The sequence below is a fragment of the Thunnus maccoyii genome, chromosome 7 (genome assembly GCF_910596095.1).
Source record: "Thunnus maccoyii chromosome 7, fThuMac1.1, whole genome shotgun sequence".
Taxonomy (NCBI): Eukaryota; Metazoa; Chordata; class Actinopteri; order Scombriformes; family Scombridae; genus Thunnus; species Thunnus maccoyii.
In genome coordinates, this window is record NC_056539.1 from 23,039,713 (window position 1) to 23,059,487 (window position 19,775).

Sequence of the window (19,775 nt, forward strand, 5' to 3'; positions counted from 1 at the left end):
GCCAATCAGCTCCTTTCCTGTTCTCCTCTTCCACCTGCACCTCATCCCCTTGTCTGTTTAGTTTGTATTTCAGTTCAGTGTTGTTGGATCCTCTGCTCTGCTTTGTTCTGTGTTGTTCAGTTTTGCTCTGCCTGCACTGTCTGTAATAAAGATGTATTCTTCAACTTCCTTCTGTCTGCAGTCTCCTGCATTTGGGTCCATCTGCTCTGCTACTCCTAACAATTATATTAATTATGTAGTCATATTCATATTTTTGTTCAATATTTTGGCTGTAATTATTTTCCTTCACACAACGAAAAAGAGTGTTATAATGTTCATATCCATGGTAGAGAATAAAGCAAAAAGAAAAGGATTTGCTTAATTTATTCCATTGTGTTTTAAAATTGGTCTACATATTTATGAGACATTCCACTGAAGCCAAGAAGCAACAGTGAAAAGCAACATCCAGCATCAGAGTCCACTAATAAGAATCACATGAGACAAGTTGAAATACCAAAACATTTTATCAAATAATATTTATTTTTTGAAATGAAATTACATTTGTCATGACTTGCACGTTATAACAGTTTTTGAAATGTTTTAACCCTGTCCAGAACAGCAATATTAACATGTATAAGGAAATGAAACTATTTAACACATCATAGACATCTTGATGGCTTCTGAGAAAATGATAAGATGCTACATCCAAAGAAAAAAAGTTCCTTAAAACAAAAAGCATTCACAAAGTTACTCACATTTAAAAAAGAACAGCCATCCATTTCTTATATTTCTGAGTCGTCCAAGACCAAACTTTGGGGAAAGTGCTATAATGACACCAATATCAAACACAGCCTAACATACTATGTAAATAATCTACATTATATTAAAATGACATGAAAATCAACTCCTTATAAAAATGTTTTTAGCCCCTTTAAGTCAGTACATAACTCAAGTCCTTGTTGACAAAAATGATTTCTCAAAAACTGGATTCTCACAGACTGTCCAGATATGTCATCAGTAATGTAGTTGTTAAAGAATAGATATTCCCTCCTTTGTGTTTTGATTCATTCAGGCGGTTGGGGGTTGATTTAGTGTGGATGTAGGGGTCATGAACTACCTGGCCCCAAACAGAGGAAACAAGATGCCCGAGTTTCGCAGGTGGAGCGGAGAAACCGGTACACCTGGAGACCAGAATCGAACATTTTATTAATATCAATATTAACATAAACATACTATTCCTCTAAATATTACAACCACATAAATAGTTACAGATTCATAGAAATAAATACTTTACCTCTACATTATCAGTGTTAGTCTAAAAAAAGCTTCCACATGGAGAGCCCGCCGTAGCATTACCTGCCCAACACCTAATGGGCCATTTTAAGTCCCAGGCTAAGAGTGAGTTTCATGACGTACCTGTTGTTTTGCTCAGAGCTCTGTTGAACCTGCATCCACACCTGACAGTGATGTCATGGTGCTGAACACACTGAGGACGTTTCTACATTACAGCAACAAAGTGAGAACCTCAACCACTGGAGGTAAGCAAAAACAAGACTCCAAGCGGGTGTTAAGTTACTCTTCAAACATTCATAATGATAAAAAAACCCCCAGAAACAAAGAACTGTAATTTTCAGTTCTGTTTCATACTCTGCAAAGACTCCACACAGTGTTTCCTCTGAGGAGCTGTTCAACAAGCTGAGTACTGACCACTATTATGTAACACAAATCTGCTGAGCGGTCCAACTCAGCTATAGACGATCAAAGATAAACGCAACATGGGACAAGTGCCTCCTTTACGTTTGTGAGTTATAGTGTAGATTTTTTTTTAAATATATTAAAGTCAAGTTTCTGCAAGATCAGGTTTCTGAAAGAAGCACAAGTCTCAGGGCAAGCAGGTAGTCAAAATACAAAGAGTATGAGGGGGAAGATATGCCTTTAACTACACTGAATATTGTCAGCAGATTGTCAGATTCTACTGTTTTTGCACTCACACATGTTCAGATACACATAAACTCAAAAATCTGTCATGTAAACATTCTTGTCTTTATCTTGTTTGTTTTTATCTGTCATTCATGTAGCTGTGCAAAGCATTTTGTGATACTATAGTTCCCTATTTGTAGATAAATCGGCCTTGACCCACTCTGTGCAAAGGGTTTTACTTTTTTTCATTAACACTGTGCAAGTGAAAGTATTGTGCAGCAGCAGTGTATCGATATCAGGACAAATGCAATGAAAGCAGCTTGTTGGGTCAAATAGCTCTGGTAACAGGTCTAATTGAATCTGTGTCAGGTTCTCAGTGCAGGTACATCCACCACTGCAGACAGCAGGATGGAAATCAATACGTCCTCTCTGCATCCATGGATACACTCTAATTTCATTGAAGGCTTGTGTGTATATGTGTGTGTATATGTGTGTGTGTGGTTTAGAGAGGGAGAGGCACAGCGAGTGTATTTATGTGCAGGTTAATGAAGGGCATTGTATAATTGTATTAGAAAATGAGTGTGTGTGTGTGTGTGTGTGTAAGAGAGAAAACAAGTCTTTGTGTGTATATAGCCTTTTTACCACACTGTTAAATTCCCCAGTTAGGAGAACATGATAAATACTCTTACAAATGATGAAAGCTCAGTGTGATGGCAGAAATATAAACATTTGATTTTAAGTGCAGTAGTTGACTGCAACAGGATGTAAGAACATTTAGCTAAACATAACCCCTCAGAATTACTCCTTTTAACTGATTGGTCAACTAAATAGAAAACATGCAAATTTGTAGTTCCACATTTATTATGCACTTTCATACTGAAGAAGAAATATTGAAAAACAATAGTTACCATTCAACGTGTATTTCTGAATCGACTGTGATCTGCAAGCACCAGGCAGCACATGATTGTTAATAGTATAGTGTCCTCTAAAGTTCAGACTTTAGTGTCTTAATAACTCTGACGTTCCGTCCTGTGTGCCGCACAATTTCGCCAGGCATTAACAAATGTGGCCTCAAATATTTAATCACAGTTAAATTCTTCTATGAAATTTACAAAGAAGAAATTACATTTGCTGAAATAGCTTCACAAAAACTCACTTATCACTCCACAATAAAAAGGCAAAGTACTTATTTACATGAATCTGTTGCAGTTACTGACTTTGGATCCTTATGCATTAACAATTTTCTTCACGTTAGGTCATGACTTGCGTGCATGTGTGTGTGTGAACGTACCATGAGAACAGTCCTGGATTTGCCCCAGGTCAGGGGTGTGAAGGCTCAGGGTCCTCAGGATTGGAGGTGGCTTGACCAAGGAAGTGGAAGTGACCATGGGCCTGTGCTGCGCCTCTTTGGGTGTTGGACTGCAGGAATCAGTGCTGCATGAAGTTGGTGGAGGGGTCAAGCTCAATGTCTGAAAACAGAGTAAAGCATCTTTAGTGACGATGACATTAGTCATTTCTAATTGACACTGTGGGCGTATGTGATGTGTTGTTGTGTGTAGCTTTGTATTTAGTATTATGTGTCCTGTGTGTTTTTTGCTTTGTACTGTTTGTTATTGTGCTGTTGTGTTTTAATTGTGACCCGCCTAGGGGACTGCAGAACATTAGCTATAAGCTAGCTCTGGTGTACTGGTACAGTACATCAAATGGTTATATTTATGTTTAACACTGTACATGGTGTTAAATAAGACAATAAAACTAAAAAACATCACTTATTGTTCTGTTTTGCAGAGCTTTACAAACATGTTAAATCCAAAGTAACTTTGCTTCCATAAAACCAAACACAACTCAAGTTTCCTCACTTCAAGATCAGCTTTACAGTGAGCGGGGATTTGCTTGGTCTGGATCAGATCTGGAGGGGCAAGAGGGCTGGAGGTGGGACTGGTAGGGTGGTTCAAGGCCCAGTCCAATTCACTACAACTGAGGGTTTGGTCATGTAGCAGAGCACTGAAGGGGTTGGCGTCCTTACCCTGAACAAGACACAGCAACAAACAAGACTTTTGTAGCGCTTGATCACACTATTCTCTTGTTTTTGTAAAACATAACATTTTTGTCCACATATACAGTACCAGTCAAAAGTTTCTTCTGACTGATATTGTGGATAAACATTTATTTTCCCCTTAAATCTTTTATTTACAGTAAATGATGTTATCCTAGTGAAAAGCACTGAAGCGGAATCAGCAATCCAAACACACAATCTGAGTTAGATTCCCCAGAAGGGTTTAATTAACATTAATACATCAGTTTTAACCCTGTTTAAGCAATGTTCCAATAACTACAATGACTGATTATGTTAATTGCAGTACAATCATATTCAACTAAACAAAACCCAGATAACTGCAAGATTTCTGCTTTCACCTGTTGCTGTTTACAGATGTTTAATAAACAAAGCAAACAACATGTTGCAGTACCATCCAGAAGCAGAAAGCTTCTGCAGTATGTTAAATTTAAGTTATTGAATAAATGCAATGAAGGCAGTGGTGGTGTGTGTGTGGTCATACCTGGATGTGGGAGCTGACCTCTTTGTCCTCAATGAACTCCAGAGCCGGCACCTCTTCCTCTTCAACCTGACACATCAAGAAACTTCCTGTTTCCTTCAGATACATAGTTCATTAACAACTGCAACTGTACGGTGATCTTAAGTTGTATGTGATGCAGATTGATTGATCTGTTCATAAAGTTACATATAGAAACCTAACTGTAAATTATTTTTGTTATTAATATGACAAACTGAGTGATTATAGCTGGAAGAATTGCATTTATGAACTTAAAAAGTCTAAATCTATGTTATAGATTTATGTCCATGTTAACTGTGTGGGACATACTACAGGGTTTCCTGAGTAGTTTATAGTGGAGATAGGCCACCTCTCCTGAATTAAAGACTGCCTCACCTTCCATCAGAGGAAAATAATACTTATGAAATAAAATTTGAATCTTTAGGGGAAATGAGCAGATGTGCTAATAACACTGCAGATGTCAAATAGTCAATAAAGCAACGTTTAAGAGCTTAATTTAATAGATTAACTGTTTACAAAAGGAGGAATAACATCAGGATCTGTCATACTTTGCAGGTCTCAGTATTAAGGGATCACCTTACCCATCACGTGTTCTCATCACAGTAGTTATTCTGAGCAGCATGTTGCAATGTTGAGTTAAAAGACAGATAACATTCAGAATGTTTTCCCCAGTCTGGGGAGTAGGAGATATGTGAGGAGCACAAGTTGGCTGATAAAGACAGTGTTGAAGTTTGTTCACACATTTCATATACAGCATGGATCTGGTTAATGTCAAGTTGGATATTTACTAGCTGGGATCCTCATCTGCTCCGTGTTGATAGGATCAATTCCTCTCATCAGAAGATTATTTTAGAGACACACTTTGCCATTCCACCTAGTCTGTGAAACCTTTCCGGTACCTAACTGTCAAAGTAGTGACACATTTTAACTTCACAATCTATGAACCATATCTCCACAACTTGTAAATAAGACAGCTGGGAAAGCACCAGTGACTAAACTAGACTGCCTGACTCCAGTCTTCCAGCTAAGCCGGCTAAACACTCTCAAACATGATTCAGCAACAAGCATATTTCCAAAACTGTTGCGAAAAGAGGAGGTTGCTTTATTCATAGGGGTTTACTTATTATTCAGTTTGTTTCCTTTATCCTTTTATTCTTCTGCCACTGTTATTCAGTCTAGTTGTATCTGTGCTTGTAAAAGTTTTTTTATTTCATAATTTTACTTTAACTTTTTATTAAACAATAAACAAAACCTCTAGAGTGTTTTTAATGCAGTCATAGGCAGTAACACTGTAAAATTCCCTTTCCTTTATGTTCAGTGTAACAACCGTCCACTCATTAACATAAGAAAGAGACAATCTTGTAATCCAATATCCATTAAACAGCCCACTGATTGGCTGTCATCTTATTTATTGGCCAACAACAAGCTGTGACCTTCCAGCAGTGTGACTATACATTAAGCAGAGTTGGACTGCAACCCCCCCTTCTGCAAAAGAATGTGCATTTCATCTGAGTGTTGACAATGAATGTGTGTGTGTTGTGTGTGTGTGTGTGTTGAGGGTGCTTGGTGCTGCAGTGGGCCTGAAGCAGTGGCAGTATGGCTAGTAAGATAAGAGCTACAGACATCAGAGAATAAAGGCTTGGTTACAGCAACATTAAAAGATTGGGTGAGAAAGAGGGCGTGAGAGAGGGAGGGTGAGTACAGACAAAGAGAGTGTACTCACAGATAAGAAGCAATTGAGGGATAAAACTGCAAATCCACCACAAACAACAAGTAACCCCATACTGGACATATTTTGGCTATACAGCAACCTAAAGATATTTACATAGAACAGCAGCATCTAGCTTGGTGTACGTGGGGGGGGGTGTTACTGTGTGTGTTAAGACTACAGTACCTTCAGTGTGGCTGACATGGACTGTTCATGTTTGTCTACTGCTGGCTTGGGACAGGAAGTGGTCTCTCCTTCTACCTCTGGCAGGTCAACCATCCCCTCCCCCAGGTAGAGACTCACTGGGTTGACCTTAACACACAGCTGAGCAAGAAAAGTGTTACGTAGAGAAAGGTGTATAGATCAAGTGCAGTATCAATTGTATTTCGACATTATATTTATACCACGGCCACATACAAAAGGCTAAAAGGGCTGCCATCCATTTTTAAACATTTGTCAGTCTGACTCATAGTTCACCAGTGGATTAACTCATGACTTATGAGCCTAAAAGAAAAGTATTCATGATATGGCTAACTATCATTATTACTGCTCTATGGTATTGTGGGTAAACTGTTGACCAAATAGATGTTTAAGGTGTGTTGTTATATATTCCATATGTTTTAAAACACACCTGCCAGCCAATCAAAAATCGGCATTGATCGTGGCCATAGTGCAAATACACTTATGTTTGTGTGAGTGGCTCACCGCTGCACTGGCCAAGGGGCTGCAGGCTGTCCCGTGGCCCTGGCTCAGCAGGACAGTGTGGATGTAGATGTCGTTATCGGTGTGTGTATCACACAGGTAGACATGTAGTGTGTCTCCAGTGTAACAATCCAGAGCACCCACCAGGGTGCGGTCAGAGCACAACTTCTGGAAAGAAGCTGAGGCCTCAGCAGTCCAGCTGCCCTGCAGGACAGAAATCACATCAATGCTCTTATTCATAAAACTGAAAGGTAAAAGCATTGAACTGTGTAACATCTGCAGTTGGACAGTTTGTATTTATTCACATTTGCAAGAGCAAAAATGTGACTGCAAGTAATAAGATCAAAGCAAAAAACACTTTCATGTATGACTTTCAATGATATACCACTTGAACGAATTGAATGAATACTTTGTCATGCCTACATTTGAACTCCAAGCTTGTTTGTAATAACTACTGTTCTACCTACTCTAGCTCTATCCAGAAGAGTAATATTTCTGAACTATTAAGCTTGTTCTCTTCAAAGCCTTGGGAAACTAATGGCTTCATAAAAGGTTTGTTAAGAGACATAATATATCTGGTAACAAGGGTTAGTTCAACATTGTCTACTGTATACATACAGGATGGAAGCTGGACACAGCTGACACTGTGGTATTAACAAGTAGGATGCAGAACTTTGCAGGAAAGCTCACATTTGACAGGTAACTGTGACAATATTAGTACTGACGCTATCAGACTCACAGTGGTAGGTTTAATTCCAGCGAGTGATGACGGGACAGCTTGTGCTGGGAGAATCGAATAACATGACCTGAGAGCAGAGAGATGAATTGTAGAGAGTACAGCAAAACACACTGACCAGCTGAGTTGCAGCATTCATACTGTTTAAATGCTTAAAGGTTCTATATGTGAGCTGTGGTTGGGGAGCAATGCAACAGCTATCTTCTGCTATCACGTTTGAGCTTGTTTGGAATGGGCGACCTGTCATTGCGGGGGTGTTTTGTTGTTTGTCGTTGTTGTTATGCCGGTCGTTTGTTGATGTTAACGGGAGAGAGGCAAGGCACTCGGGAGCGTGCAAAAAAGGTCACTTCTGTTGGATTTTTGGCTGTTACAGACAACCGAAAAAGTCTCTCATTCACTCATTGGCAATAAAAAAAAACGATTAATACATTAAATGGTAATTGGTGGTACAATGGTAAATTGCTTCACAATTCTACATATAGAACCTTTAAATGTTTTAGATGCCCCTACTTGAGGAACTTGAGGTTGGCGCTGTGCACCACGGTGATATCGCCGAAATCGACATAGTACACCTCGACCTGAGTGGAGCTGATGACCTGGTGGATCACCACCCGGTAGAACCACATTCCCTTGGGTGACACGCAGCAGACCTGACCCCGTCTGACAAATTGCTCAGGGAGGCGGTAGCGCTCTGACACTTCAGGACAGGTGTAACATCGTCTAGAGGAAACAGAGGAGAGGATCAGACCTCCTCAAAAGCTCTTTAACCTTTTGTTCCACTTAAGACTCACTTAAAATGGTGTCCAGCTGATACATTCGGTTATCTGGTGGTCACACTTGCATGAGTAACTTGAAAAGCTAATTTTAGGGATTTTATAGTTTCTTTTTAGCTACTTAGAAAAAATCTGGAAGTCAAGTTAGCCACAAATATGTCTAGCTTAATCATTAAGTGTATTTTGATTCATGTAATGTTGAACCACACGTTTGGAAAAAAAAAAAAACAAACACATCTCATCACCTCATCTCAATCATCATGTCCTCCATAGCTCGTGCCTCCTCACTCTCACTGAAGCGGATGTAGAAATGTCCTGGGGACTCCACCTGTCCCACCAGGACCTCTACCAACTCCCGAGCACAACGCCGGGTCGGCGGTTTAAGACGCTGACTCTGCAGGGCGTCCAGAGGCACAGCAGAGCTGCAATGTACCTGAATGGCAGGATACATCTCAGACATCTACAGACAGACACAGGAAGAGAAAAGTGAGAGTGGTGAGCAGGACATTTTCAATTTTATTCCTACTACAGATGTCTGGTTTTTGCCTTTTACTTCGATGCTGTGATGCTCTGATGCTCTGATTACCTGACAGAATCTCCAATAAGGTTCCTACACACTATACAATATTTTAACAGTTGAGGTTGTTCGAAGTGCCTAGTATGATGAAATAACATTACAAAAAAGATATTGCCTAACCATTTCTTGGGACTTGGAATTGCTACTGGTCTCTAGCTCCTCATTCTGGTCAACTGCTGAGACATTATCATCATCGTCTCCTTCCAGTTTGTCTTCCCAAGAAGACTCTCCGCAGCTAAAGTAGTAGCTCATAATTGGCATCTTCACACGATCACCAAAACTCACAGACTCCCCTGAATCTATGAAATAAAGAAAGCAAGAAAGTCAAAAGTAACTGTTCACCTACAGTATACATTAAGAATGTTTTATATCTCAGACACCATTATTTTTTACAATTTTTTGAAGAACAGAAAGCAAGACTAGTAACATGCAGGGTGAAACCAAGAAAGAAATACAAACTGGTGTTCTAGTGAGGTACTGGTGGTGGCAAAGTAACTACTGTATACAAAGGGGAAAAATTAACCGGCAGTAAGGGTAATCCCCAAATTACTTGTCTACCTCCATCATTTTTCCAGATTTATTCCAAGCGCTTGGTTATCCACATGAAACGTCAAGAGTCTGATTGTATAATTGAAAAGTGCATCTCTAATTTCCACAGAAATACAGTATAAAATACCTGACATCAGCAATTAATGTGATATTGACTGGTGGTATTTAAATACATGCACATAAACACCTGTTTGCGATCTGTCACTGTCCTGTAGGTCCATGACTATCCAGTGGTGGCCATCGTTATCCCCTGCAGGTTTCAGGTGAAAGATGTCATTCATGGCACCGACCATTTCAGTGACACTGACAAAACCGCTCTGTAGTAGCGGCAGCTCCTCGCCAAAAAGCCTCTGCGATGCAAAAAATAACACAGGTACAATTGCCGACAAGACCACCACCCATCTTTCATTATTAACAACACTCTGCTCCGTGACACATCAACAGCTTTTAAACTGATCCTGGATCTGATCTGGTTCCAATGACCAATAGGGGCGGACAGACTGATTGTCTGTGTGTGTATGAATGTGTAAGAGTGAGTGAGTGGTTTACTTTCTTTCTTTACTTACTAGAGTCTGGAAACACTGAATCCATCCCTCACATGCACTGCTTCACTATCATTTCTTACCTTGTACTCTGCAGGCAGATCGTGCACCGATAATCCACCACTGGTTTGACCTACAACCTGAAAATATAAAGGGTTTCATTACAAGACTCCATTTATTCAACTATTCACTTCTAGTCACATGTCTTGGTTACCTTCTCTATCAAAGTAAATATTGCTATGAAAGCAAAGCATATTTGAGGCTTGTGCTTACTAGTCACACTTGGACTAACTATTAGGAAATCTGACCTTTCGTAACTTGTCTTTCAGCTCCTGACTAATGGTGCCAGCAACTCCATTCTCAAGGATTTGCTGGCGAAGCTCCTCCTCCAGCTGATGTAGAATTGAAGTAGATAAAACAAAGACATTGCACGTATAATAAATAACTGTCCAATGCTTAACAAGCTTCATGTGACCAAAAAAACAACAACAAAAAAAGTCTTCAGATTGGTAGCTGCAACACAAAATTGCAGATGCAACAAAGACACTACACAGAATTATCTTCTATCTCTATGCTGTGTATCCAGTTTAAGTAACAACCTTGAAATAATGGAATTTTGGATACATTTTTCTTTATTTCTCCTTTTCCTCATTTCACATTCTCTTGTCTTCTATTGAAGGATTGGTTCATATCTCAAGTCTATTTTTAAAAGAACACTTGCATGCCATATACACATATAAACATACCAAACGTACGAGGAAAGGGTTACTGGTCATTGTCATACATCCTCCTCAAGTGTTGTTTTAAGACAGACTTGAAAAAAATATCCTATCCTTTCATCAGCATGTCCATATTTCAGGTGCAGGTACTATGTCTCCTTGTTTTACATGTGAACAAACCTTCAGGACACGTTTCTGAAAGAGCTGACGTTCCTGGCAGAGCTCTGGTTCTGCTTCATGCTTCTTCTCAACCATCTCTGGCTCACTACTGACAATAAATGCTGGCTCTTTCTGGAGAGGGCCCAATGTTGTCTTTATAGTGGGTTCACTCAGAGGATTCTGCTTCACTGGGACTTCAGCTTGAGTAAAGCACAACGGTGTTTCAAAAGGTCAGACTATAACTAAAAATAACAAGGCTACAAAACATGTGGAGCCCATGCTCAGCTCTTTTCTGTGCAAAACTCACGTTAAAATCATTTAATATACAGATTTTGAAAAGTGTATTGGTTTGTCAATACTGACCTAATAACCCCATCTACATGCCACATTCCAGCCAAGATATTCAAAACATGTAAATGCATCAATGTCTCCAAACAATGATGCATCTCCCGTCTATATAAAACCCGCCTCTCTATTAACATACCTTGGGGTTTTGTTGATGTCTGAGCTCTGGTGTCTGGTCCTTTGGAGGCTGACTTGTCAGTTCTGGTTGATACAGGCTTTATTGGTCCAGTCCTCCGTGGTGTGTTGGACAGTCTGAGCAGGGGCCTGGGCAGCATGTGCTCCCTCAGGGTCAGAATTGAGCCAAGTCTGCTCTGCTGGATAAGGACCAGGTCCGCTGCTGCTTCCAGCATCTCTCCAGTGGAGAAGAAGCCATAGTTGTGTACACGCAGTGGGTGGCCGAAGCAGCGAAGGAAGCAAGCCTCCAGGTCAGACAACCTGAGAGGGCCCTGGGACAATGGTTGCATCATTACTCCAAACAAAATTACATTTTACAATAACACAGCTACATTTACACATATACTTTTTTTAGAAAAATAAAAATATAAAAAAAACATAAAAGAAAAGTTAGTCAAGCCTCCGGTTCTCTGATTTTGAATGGTGTGTTTGAATAAGGCACTGTAAAACTCATGTAAACAGTCTTAACACCATGAAGCTGAAAAAAATTCATATTTGTCCCATTTCAAGGGAAAAGGAGGTTTGGCTCAGCTAACTTTAATCACACAGCTGAAAAACTCCAAGTCTCCAACTGACTCAAACAGACCAAGTAATTCTGGAGGATAGACAATGTTTTTGGTGAATAACAATTAATGTAACAAAAAAACTCTACAGAGTACCTTAAAGTCATACCTGGGAGAGCAAGAGGCGCAGCTGTGCTCTCAGCTGGGCAGGGAGGGCTGGAGGAGCACGGCCTCGTCTGGGAAGGATCAGAGAGGGTGAAAAGTGAGAGAAGCGGGGCGAGAAGTAGTTGACACCTCCCCGCCTGGTCTTCTTGTCGGCCTTAGATATGCGCTGCTTGGCTACCAGATCCTCTATGTTTCGGGTGGACTCGTCACTAACAGCTGCGATGGCAGAGAAGAAGGTGAGAGCATGAAATATTAGAACTTGTTCAGGTGTTTGAAAGGCAATATATATCAAGACTTGTACATCAAACATTAGCTTTAGTGTTATTTCAAATGCTGAACCGAAACATTACTAAAATACAAAACACATGAAAAAAAAGACCCTTTAAGACTGTGCTGCCATCTGCTCTGAGGTGAACTGACACCACGTCGGGCATCTCCTTCACCATATCCAGGATGTTTCTGAAGCCAAGGAGTTTCAGGGGCATGGGGTGTCCCAACATGCCAACATAGTCCCGCCTGAGCTGGTCAGGGTCCAAACCCATCTTAGATGAAATGAGTAAGGAGCGAACATCCTTCTTCAGCTTTGCCAAAACGTCTTCCTGGTTCATCTTGCCTGCTGATATCTGTAGAACACAGGGACGAGACAAATGGATCAAAACATCCTGAAGAGAGCCAGAACACAACCATCAGCTGGTACTGTGGTTCAGGAAGGTAAACAAGTCTCTGCAATAAACAAGCTACCTGCAAGTCCCATATTCCTTTAAAGGGCATGACTGGCCAGTAATTAAGTATGTGAATATTAACAAGCTCAACACAAAATTGTATGGTCAACTTTGGTTCACCGTACACATTAAATATGTCCTTAAACTGAACCAAATTCGCGTTAAAGCGTTAAAGTTTAGAGGTGGAAGAGGTTAAATTAAGATCTTGAGAAAAATATGGTGATGAAGTCAGACATTGAGGGCAGGCTTCAACTTGAACCATCCGCCATATTTTGTTGTCTTTGCACTTCGAGTATGCTAAACTAATTTCACAATTTATGACATAAACGTTATAGGCCTAATACACCTTCTTGAAGTAACATGCTTACACTATAAACAGTTAACAACAGGGGTAATTAGTTAGCCTGCCCATTCAATTGTAAAAGTTATCGATAGCCTCCCTCCACCTTGCCGACCACATCCTACACTTAATAGGATGCAGCTGCAGCAATTTTGAGTATTCTACTGTAACGTATACAAAGAATAATGACAGAGCAGTCTTGTCATGCTATCAAATGGTTCAAATACGAACTTGGGCATAATTTGGACGAAACTCCAGTATCTTTACCGCTTCCTCCCAGCTAGCTTAACGTCAGCAGACCGCGATGAACGTTACACGTTGTTGGGTTGCAGCGCAACCGGAAAAAGAAAACACCGCGCACGTTGTCGTCAATGTCGCTGCTCAGATGTAGTTTAAAAATAATCGAAAACACAAGGAGGTTGCTTCCAGATAGCTAGCGTTACCTAAATTAAAATACACCGGCAAACTAACTTCACTACCTGTGGCAGTAATGTTAAGTTACCGTGGCAACGCAATCAGCTCGAATATATGATGGTGACTAGCACAGAACTCGTCTAACGTTTGGCTCATTACGCCTGTGTATCATGGCGACGTACAGCAACACTGATGTGATAGAGCTGGACATACTGCAAAAAAGTAAAATTGTCAATGTAATATTTTAAAGCCTTGAAAAACAGGCTTTACATAAAGACTTTTTAATTTATACTAACCTCCCTTTCATAAAAGCCAGGATTTGCACAGATCATCACAATCATTAGCCTATATCTATATTATTATATTTTTTATTTTGAGATTTTGAGATAAAATATAATTTCAGTTAAATACAAATTGTGAGTTGTTTTCCTGTTTTGTCTCTTTCCCAGCACGAAAACAGAAAAGTCCAATTATGTGCTATATGTAAGAATTGCGAAGCAATTTGGATGTATTAATCGCTTTCTATTGTCAATGAGTGAACAGATTGTAATGTAACTTAAAGCTGCAGTGTGAGAGTTTTGTCTCCCCCCCCCCCCTTCTGGCAGTGACAGTAATTACAAAAACACTGTAGACACGTGCTTATGTCATAGGCTCCACTGTAGCTTATTCCGTTGCTACTGTCACAGCTGTAAAACAGTGGATAAATTGTCACACAACCCCTGCAAAATGTCTCATATCAGAATTTGATCCCTTTGGACTGATAACATTTGGAAAGTCTAGAGCTGCACAATTAAATTATTTTATCCCCATTCAAGCTAGCAGAGAGCTAACTGGAGGTTAGCTGGCTTGGTCGGCGCAAGTTTCTAGTGCACATGCTTTGCCCATAGAACATGCGCAATATTCATCCAGTCAGCACGCGAATGTCAAAACCGAAACCAAATTAAAAACTCTGTACTGTGAAATATTGAGAGATTTATTTGGTGGTGATATGCTTAATCAGCATTGTATGAACTTGTTTGGCAAGGGCTTGAATGTAACGGACGTTCGTTTAAAAGTTCCACAGTGCAGGTTTGAAAAATGAGACCTTCCCTGACTTTCTCAGTTGCCTGTAACAGCCTGTGGACTGATTTCTATGTGAAGGACTCGGGCCAGTTTTTCCCATAAAAATCCAAAGGATATGACGCTTATGTGCGTTCTTGAGTAGCCTGCCTCTCCCCGGCACCAGCAGGGTGCAACACTAGCTAACGTTAGCTAATGGAGTCCGCTAACATCAACAAATGACCCACCTCAACACAGAGTCAGATAAGTTTTAACTGGCTAATATTAGCACCACTGCTCGCTCGCGCTGATGGAGTGTGAGCAGTGTGAATGTGAATAAATGTGAATAAACACACACACACACACACACACACATCCACACAAATACTTATAGTTAGCAGCTCCGGGACACCCCAGCAGCCTACGGTTGAGACACAAACTACACAACCGCAACGCCCAGGGGTTGTCTCCAGCATGGTTGCATGTCAAATGCCAAAGATACATAATGTTTTAAAAAGACTTGGGACTCCCACAGCAGACAAGTGGGCCACAGGATTCCTTCTCAGTTTAATTAAGGCTGCATTTAGGGAGGATAATATGTGTCTTTTCCTGTAAAAACACAAAAAAACTATGTCAGCTCTTTGGAAATTAGGCAGAGGTCATATCTGAGTCTGCACATTCCATGTAAGACACACTGTGACTCCCTGAGATAATCTGAATGACACTAGTTTTAACAAAGAAGGAAGGAACACAATCCAAACAAACAGGAAATTAATGTCATACCAACAAAAGCTCACAGACAGAGGGGGTGGTACAGTAGGTGGCATTCCACTGCTCTCCTGTACTCCCACATTCAAACAGTCAGCCTGACCTACCATCCTTGTAGTCTGTGTCATTGCCACAGTGAAACACAAAAGCCAATTCTCCTTCCATTTTGCTTCTTCCCAAACTGACAACCATCCACCAAGCCAACGAGCTTCAACATCCCAACAACCATTCCTCATATGCTCTTCAGTGCAGAGCCTCCAGCCACTATGGAGAAATCCACCAATGTCCATCCCAGTCACCGTCCGAGATCCAGAATGGCGCCAAGGAAGGACAGAGAGAAGAGTCAACATCCAAAGGCTTCTAAGGCAGGCCGGCTCCCTGAGTCATCATCAGCGAGGAAGGAGAGGGTAAAGAAGGAGAAGCCACAGACAAATGAGGTGACAGTGGAGCAGGAGACAGAAGTGAAGGCAATATCCACTGTGGTGGACATAGACAGTGTGAGAGAGCAGGTAAATGAGGAGAACCTGGGGCTCCTGGAAGCAGCGGAGGAGGAGGACGGTGAGTCAAAGCTTGAAGATTGGCCTGGTGCTTTATAGTGTGGGAGAGAGCTTAACAGTGTCTTTATTTCTGTAATGAGAAGTTTACTTATTCAAAGTTATTAGTTCTAAAAATCAAGAAAGATGTAAGTCTGTGACCCAAAACTTTCTTTATGTTGAATTTGTTGAAGCACACATTCTGGAAAACAATTTATAGATTGTCACAGATAAACAAATAATATAAAAAATATATAAACATTCAGGAACCGGATGAAAAAGTTGTACTTTTTCTTCAAAAACAAGGAAAAGGAAGCTTGGGAGCTGTTTATAATTGGGACTAAAATGCTAAATGACTCACTCATTCTGTGTAAAGTTGGTTGGAGGTCAACATTTTACATACTGTGGATTTCTGCAGGTCTAAAGCGCAAGAACCTGGGAGCTTTTGAGTGGCTGCTGATGGTCTTCGTCTTGACTCTGATTCTCCTCTTCCTCCCTCTCACCATCTGGTTCTGTGTCAAAGTATGAACTACATTAAAGACCAAACAGAAACCAAATTTGTACATTAATCTACTTCACAAAAATCAGTCGGAGGTCTTAAATGGAAATATGTCATAGATTAGATGGGGGAGAAATACATGCATAAGATACATGCTGTTTATGATGGAAAACTGAAGGTTCGGAGATCAGCTGATCCAGTCTGACCTCATGACAGGTTTATTACTAGAAAGGAATTTTACATTTATCAATCCCAGAAACATTTCAGCTGCTAAAACAAACCATTAGCTAACATTTTCATGTGACCAAGTGATGAAAATAATGCGTCTGAATAGTCTGATTCATAGGTGGAAAGATCTGTTAACAGACTTTAATCACTCAGGTTTCAGTGGAGACTTTAATTGTCTTTTGGCAGTCAAAAGAGTGTTAAAGAGTCTCTCCCACTCAGACAAGAAGTGTGGATATTGGAAATGTTTAGCATGAAAATAGGACATTAAAGAGAGAATCAGTGAGTCAGCACTTCAACTTCATTATTTTTGATTCTAATCCAACGTGCACAGTACATAGTGTGGAGGAAAAAAAAGTGTAATTGTCTCATGTGTCATAAGACATTATATTTCATACAATCTTACAACACTGTATGTTAAAAAAGCAGATCCACTTGTGTGTGTGTATGTCATATCCAGTTGGACACTGCTGATGGCTGTCATTTTGACTGACAGGTAGTGAGGGAGCACGAGAGAGCAGTGATCTTCAGACTGGGTCACTTACTGCGGGGAAGACCCAGAGGACCAGGTTGGCTGTAGTTACTGTAATCTTTTAGGCTCATCTGTTGGCAGTGATTTAAAAACTATAGTTTATTATTTTGATTACATTAAGGGTGTGTCATAATAGTTGCCTTGCCATTTCTGAAAATATGTGTCAGAGTTTGAATTACTGTTGGTTTCTGTTGGTTAGTGATCATAAAGCCGTGGAGCCATGTAAAAATTTGGACACCCCACAATTAGTTTTTGCTTAAAATGATGTTACAAATGAAAGTAATACATTTTTTAAGTCTGAGATCTTCACATTTTCAATCACACAAAAGTCATACTGTAGTAAAAATGATTTAAAACCATAATTTGTAGGCAACATGTTCTCAGATCAAATTATCCCCCCACCTCTCTGCAGGCCTTCTTTTCTACCTCCCACTCCTTGATGTGTGCCACAAAGTCGACATCCGACTGAAAATGCTGAAGGTTCCTACCCACACGGTACAGAAAAATAAGCAAACACACACCTGAAATATTAACAATTACTTCCATGAATGAAACGAAATGAAATGATTCATGATACATTTACTTTTTATATACACTGTAATGGTAAATCTTTCATAATTAACATCCATTAAGACACCCCCCCCCCACACACACAGTTTCACCACTGAACTAATTTATGAGACAGTGACAAGGGTTTAATTGCATTACACTGCTGGCTGATTATCTTTTTTTTATATATCTGTACCCAGGTGGTGACAAAGGACTTGGTGAGGCCGGAGCTGAGTGTAGTATGTTATTACCAGATAGAAAACGTGGCTCTGTGCAGCACAGCGTTGTCCAGTCTGACCACAATGCTGCAGACTCTGGTCCAGTCATTGGTCAGAGACATTCTCGCCCAACACACTCTCAGCCACATCCTGCTGCACAGGGGGCAGATCGGTCAGCAGATACAGACAGCTGTTGACTCTGTGGCTTGCCGCTGGGGCATCAGGGTGGAGAGAACAGACATGTAAGACTGAAGATAAAAGAAAAGTCCAATCAGATCCTCTAACACAGTTATTTTATCATCAAGTGTTGGAACTTTTTTTTTTTACTAACCTTGTCTATTTCAGTAAGTGACTCAATACAGATATCAATACACATGGACAAATGTGCCAAGAGTTTAGTGAGCATTCATGTAAGCCCAATTCAAATGTTAAATATTACATCCTGTGGCAGCAATGCATTCTGGTCTACCTTGTATTATTGTGAGTGTAGAAACTGATCTTGCTGCTTCTTTATGCTGGATCCTGTACATTTGTTGAACACTTCTGCAAAACAGTAGAATCTCTTGCAATTAGATTCTGAGGGCGGAGATAAAAACCTAACACTCATTTCTTTTAGCCGATGATTTTAACGGCTGCAGAAAATGAAGGATTTTTTCCTCTGCATACAGTGATTTTGCCAGGTAAAGAGCAAAGAGGGACTCTTTCGTCTCTGCTCAGACAAGCAAATGTGAAATCTTTAATGAAGTGGCAATAGAATGAATAACCACTGTACCATATCAGTCAATACACATCAAATATTTTAACAGTTCTATCTTGCCGCCATCTAGACGAGCTAAAGTTAACAACTGTCCAGTGCAGGAGTTGGTGCAACCATAAAAGAAGGAAATTCCTCAGAAAATGAACCTTGATCCCAGCTGACCTCTCAGTAGGTGCATGTAGAGATTTGTAGCATGCTGTGATCTTCCTGCTGACCAGGCTTGGCTGTGCTTGTGTTTGATTTTCTGTCAGAGATGAGCTCAGTTTTCCTGTGGAGTTACAGCAGAGTCTGGCTGCTGAGGCTGAGGCCAAGAGACAACAGCAGGTCAGGGTAAGTAACCATATTAAACTTTTATAATGTTATGTTTAAAATTTAAATCCAGCAATTAAAGCCTCTACTGTGTGTTTACGGTTTGAACTTTTCTGACTTTGGCAACTTTTAGTGGCAGTATCAAAACAGAGCCAGCCAGTTCCAGTGCCTAGCAGCAGTGCTCAATACACCATGTTTTCCATATCCATTTAAAACCACATTGCTACATTTTTTCCAACCCTAAGCATAACCTTTCTCTGGTTATTTAGCCTTGCCAACAGAAGTTAACCTCTTCCAGTAGATAACTTCAGGATTCTCAGCAGTGTTTGTAAAGTTTCAAGCAGCAGTTATTCTCTCCTCCAGGTAAAAGCAGCTGAAGGAGAGAGAGCTGCTTGGGAGGGGTTCAGGTCTTCCCTCCGTCTCCTCCATCCTGCCCTGGTTCTTCCATTCCCCCCAGATCTCCTCAACATGAACCCTGACTTTTCATCTCTCCCACCACCTCCTCCTCCCCCTCTTTTGGAAGGAGAGGGACAGATGGCAGAAAGGGAGAGGGAGACGGACTCACCCATGATGTGACAGACTTTATTGAGATAAACTGTTGGTGAATATTAATTATTTCTAAATGACATGGAAAGTGAGATTGACCTAATAATTCTTATTAGTTTCAGAGTTTCATTAAAGACTGTAAACTTTTGTAAACAATTTGAGACATGAGTTCATAATAAATGTTTTGAATGAATTAGGGCA

General features: G+C 40.3%; 2 protein-coding genes across 9 annotated transcripts; one reads left to right on the forward strand and one right to left on the reverse strand.

The window, feature by feature from the left end:
- Positions 1 to 484: 484 nt before the first annotated feature.
- Positions 485 to 15,753, reverse strand: tdrd5 (tudor domain containing 5). 8 transcript variants are annotated; one of them, XM_042415774.1, is made up of 18 exons: positions 15,514 to 15,753; positions 12,504 to 12,747; positions 12,129 to 12,340; positions 11,422 to 11,728; positions 10,959 to 11,137; positions 10,368 to 10,451; positions 10,143 to 10,199; positions 9,705 to 9,867; positions 9,089 to 9,267; positions 8,637 to 8,851; positions 8,129 to 8,338; positions 7,622 to 7,688; positions 6,886 to 7,086; positions 6,367 to 6,504; positions 4,458 to 4,550; positions 3,759 to 3,926; positions 3,167 to 3,368; positions 485 to 1,160 (listed from the first exon to the last, which is right to left on the reverse strand). In XM_042415774.1, exons 1-18 carry the CDS (start codon positions 15,694 to 15,696, stop codon positions 1,093 to 1,095), a joined length of 2,970 nt encoding a protein of 989 aa, XP_042271708.1. In that variant the 5' UTR covers positions 15,697 to 15,753; the 3' UTR covers positions 485 to 1,092. The 8 variants fall into 8 exon arrangements, with proteins under 8 accessions (XP_042271708.1, XP_042271702.1, XP_042271701.1 ...); XM_042415768.1 differs by having other exon boundaries at positions 4,458 to 4,523; positions 15,514 to 15,726; XM_042415767.1 differs by having other exon boundaries at positions 3,191 to 3,368; positions 15,514 to 15,726.
- Positions 15,673 to 19,767, forward strand: nphs2 (NPHS2 stomatin family member, podocin). The gene is made up of 7 exons (XM_042415775.1): positions 15,673 to 15,964; positions 16,358 to 16,461; positions 17,160 to 17,232; positions 17,608 to 17,690; positions 17,945 to 18,204; positions 18,971 to 19,049; positions 19,392 to 19,767. The coding sequence occupies exons 1-7, from the start codon at positions 15,673 to 15,675 to the stop codon at positions 19,602 to 19,604; spliced, it is 1,104 nt and encodes a 367-aa protein (XP_042271709.1). The 3' UTR covers positions 19,605 to 19,767.
- Positions 19,768 to 19,775: the final 8 nt, after the last annotated feature.

Excerpts from the sequence above, each read along its gene's own strand:
- nphs2 (XM_042415775.1), top strand. The coding sequence starts at position 15,673 with ATGGAGAAATCCACCAATGTCCATCCCAGTCACCGTCCGAGATCCAGA. Across the intron at positions 15,965-16,357 it reads AGCAGCGGAGGAGGAGGACG|GTCTAAAGCGCAAGAACCTG; the intron begins GTGAGTCAAAGC and ends GGATTTCTGCAG. Across the intron at positions 16,462-17,159 it reads CCATCTGGTTCTGTGTCAAA|GTAGTGAGGGAGCACGAGAG; the intron begins GTATGAACTACA and ends TTTGACTGACAG.
- tdrd5 (XM_042415774.1), bottom strand. The coding sequence starts at position 15,696 with ATGGACATTGGTGGATTTCTCCATAGTGGCTGGAGGCTCTGCACTGAA. Across the intron at positions 11,729-12,128 it reads TGCGCCTCTTGCTCTCCCAG|GGCCCTCTCAGGTTGTCTGA; the intron begins GTATGACTTTAA and ends CCATTGTCCCAG. Across the intron at positions 1,161-3,166 it reads GTTCACACACACACATGCAC|GTGTACCGGTTTCTCCGCTC; the intron begins GCAAGTCATGAC and ends TCTGGTCTCCAG.